Source organism: Formica exsecta, unplaced genomic scaffold (assembly GCF_003651465.1).
Source record: "Formica exsecta isolate Colony F162 unplaced genomic scaffold, ASM365146v1 scaffold314, whole genome shotgun sequence".
Taxonomy (NCBI): Eukaryota; Metazoa; Arthropoda; class Insecta; order Hymenoptera; family Formicidae; genus Formica; species Formica exsecta.
In genome coordinates, this window is record NW_021850397.1 from 320,814 (window position 1) to 321,333 (window position 520).

The following is a 520-nucleotide window of genomic DNA, read 5'->3' on the forward strand; positions in this document are numbered from 1 at the left end:
TTATTTAATTAATAAAAAATTTATATAAACCAAGAAAAAACAGACTGTCTAATTATATTTTCTGTTTTCAGTACTATTGCGAACATTGCTGGGCAACTATCCACTCCCGCCCTGGTCGGGAATTCCACAAGCCGCTGGTGAAGGAGGGCGCGGATCGGCCTCGAGCCGTGCCTTTTCGCTGGTGTTAACCCCAGCTGCGTTGTCCCTAATTATCTCGCAGCCCTAGCTAATTAACTACCACCTCTACCAATATTTCCCACCCTCCCCTCACGTGCCCCAACCAACCCTCACCTCCCCGAAGTGAAAGCGTGACTCAAATTTTCGATTAATCCAAGGCTAAAGTTTTAAGATTTCTACATGATGAAAGTCAAAGAGCAACTTCGTTAAATTCAAGTTTCACATTTTATCTTCTTCAGTCATGCACTTCAAAATTAAAATTATAATTTTTGCATAACAAATTAAATAAAAGAATTTATTGCTAGTTTTGAGCTATAAATATTTTATTAAATTAATAAATAAA

The 520-nt window shown here is 37.5% G+C and overlaps 1 protein-coding gene across 1 annotated transcript in view; it reads left to right on the forward strand.

Moving 5' to 3' along the window:
- The window catches only part of LOC115237866 (cytoplasmic polyadenylation element-binding protein 2), a 129,794-nt gene extending 129,502 nt beyond the window's left edge, over nucleotides 1-292 (forward strand). Inside the window, exon 8 of the mRNA XM_029811208.1 lies at nucleotides 72-292. Within this exon, the coding sequence (XP_029667068.1) occupies nucleotides 72-188 (117 nt within the window). The 3' untranslated portion in view covers nucleotides 189-292. The remainder of the gene's footprint in view (nucleotides 1-71) is intronic.
- The last annotated feature ends 228 nt before the right edge of the window (nucleotides 293-520 follow it).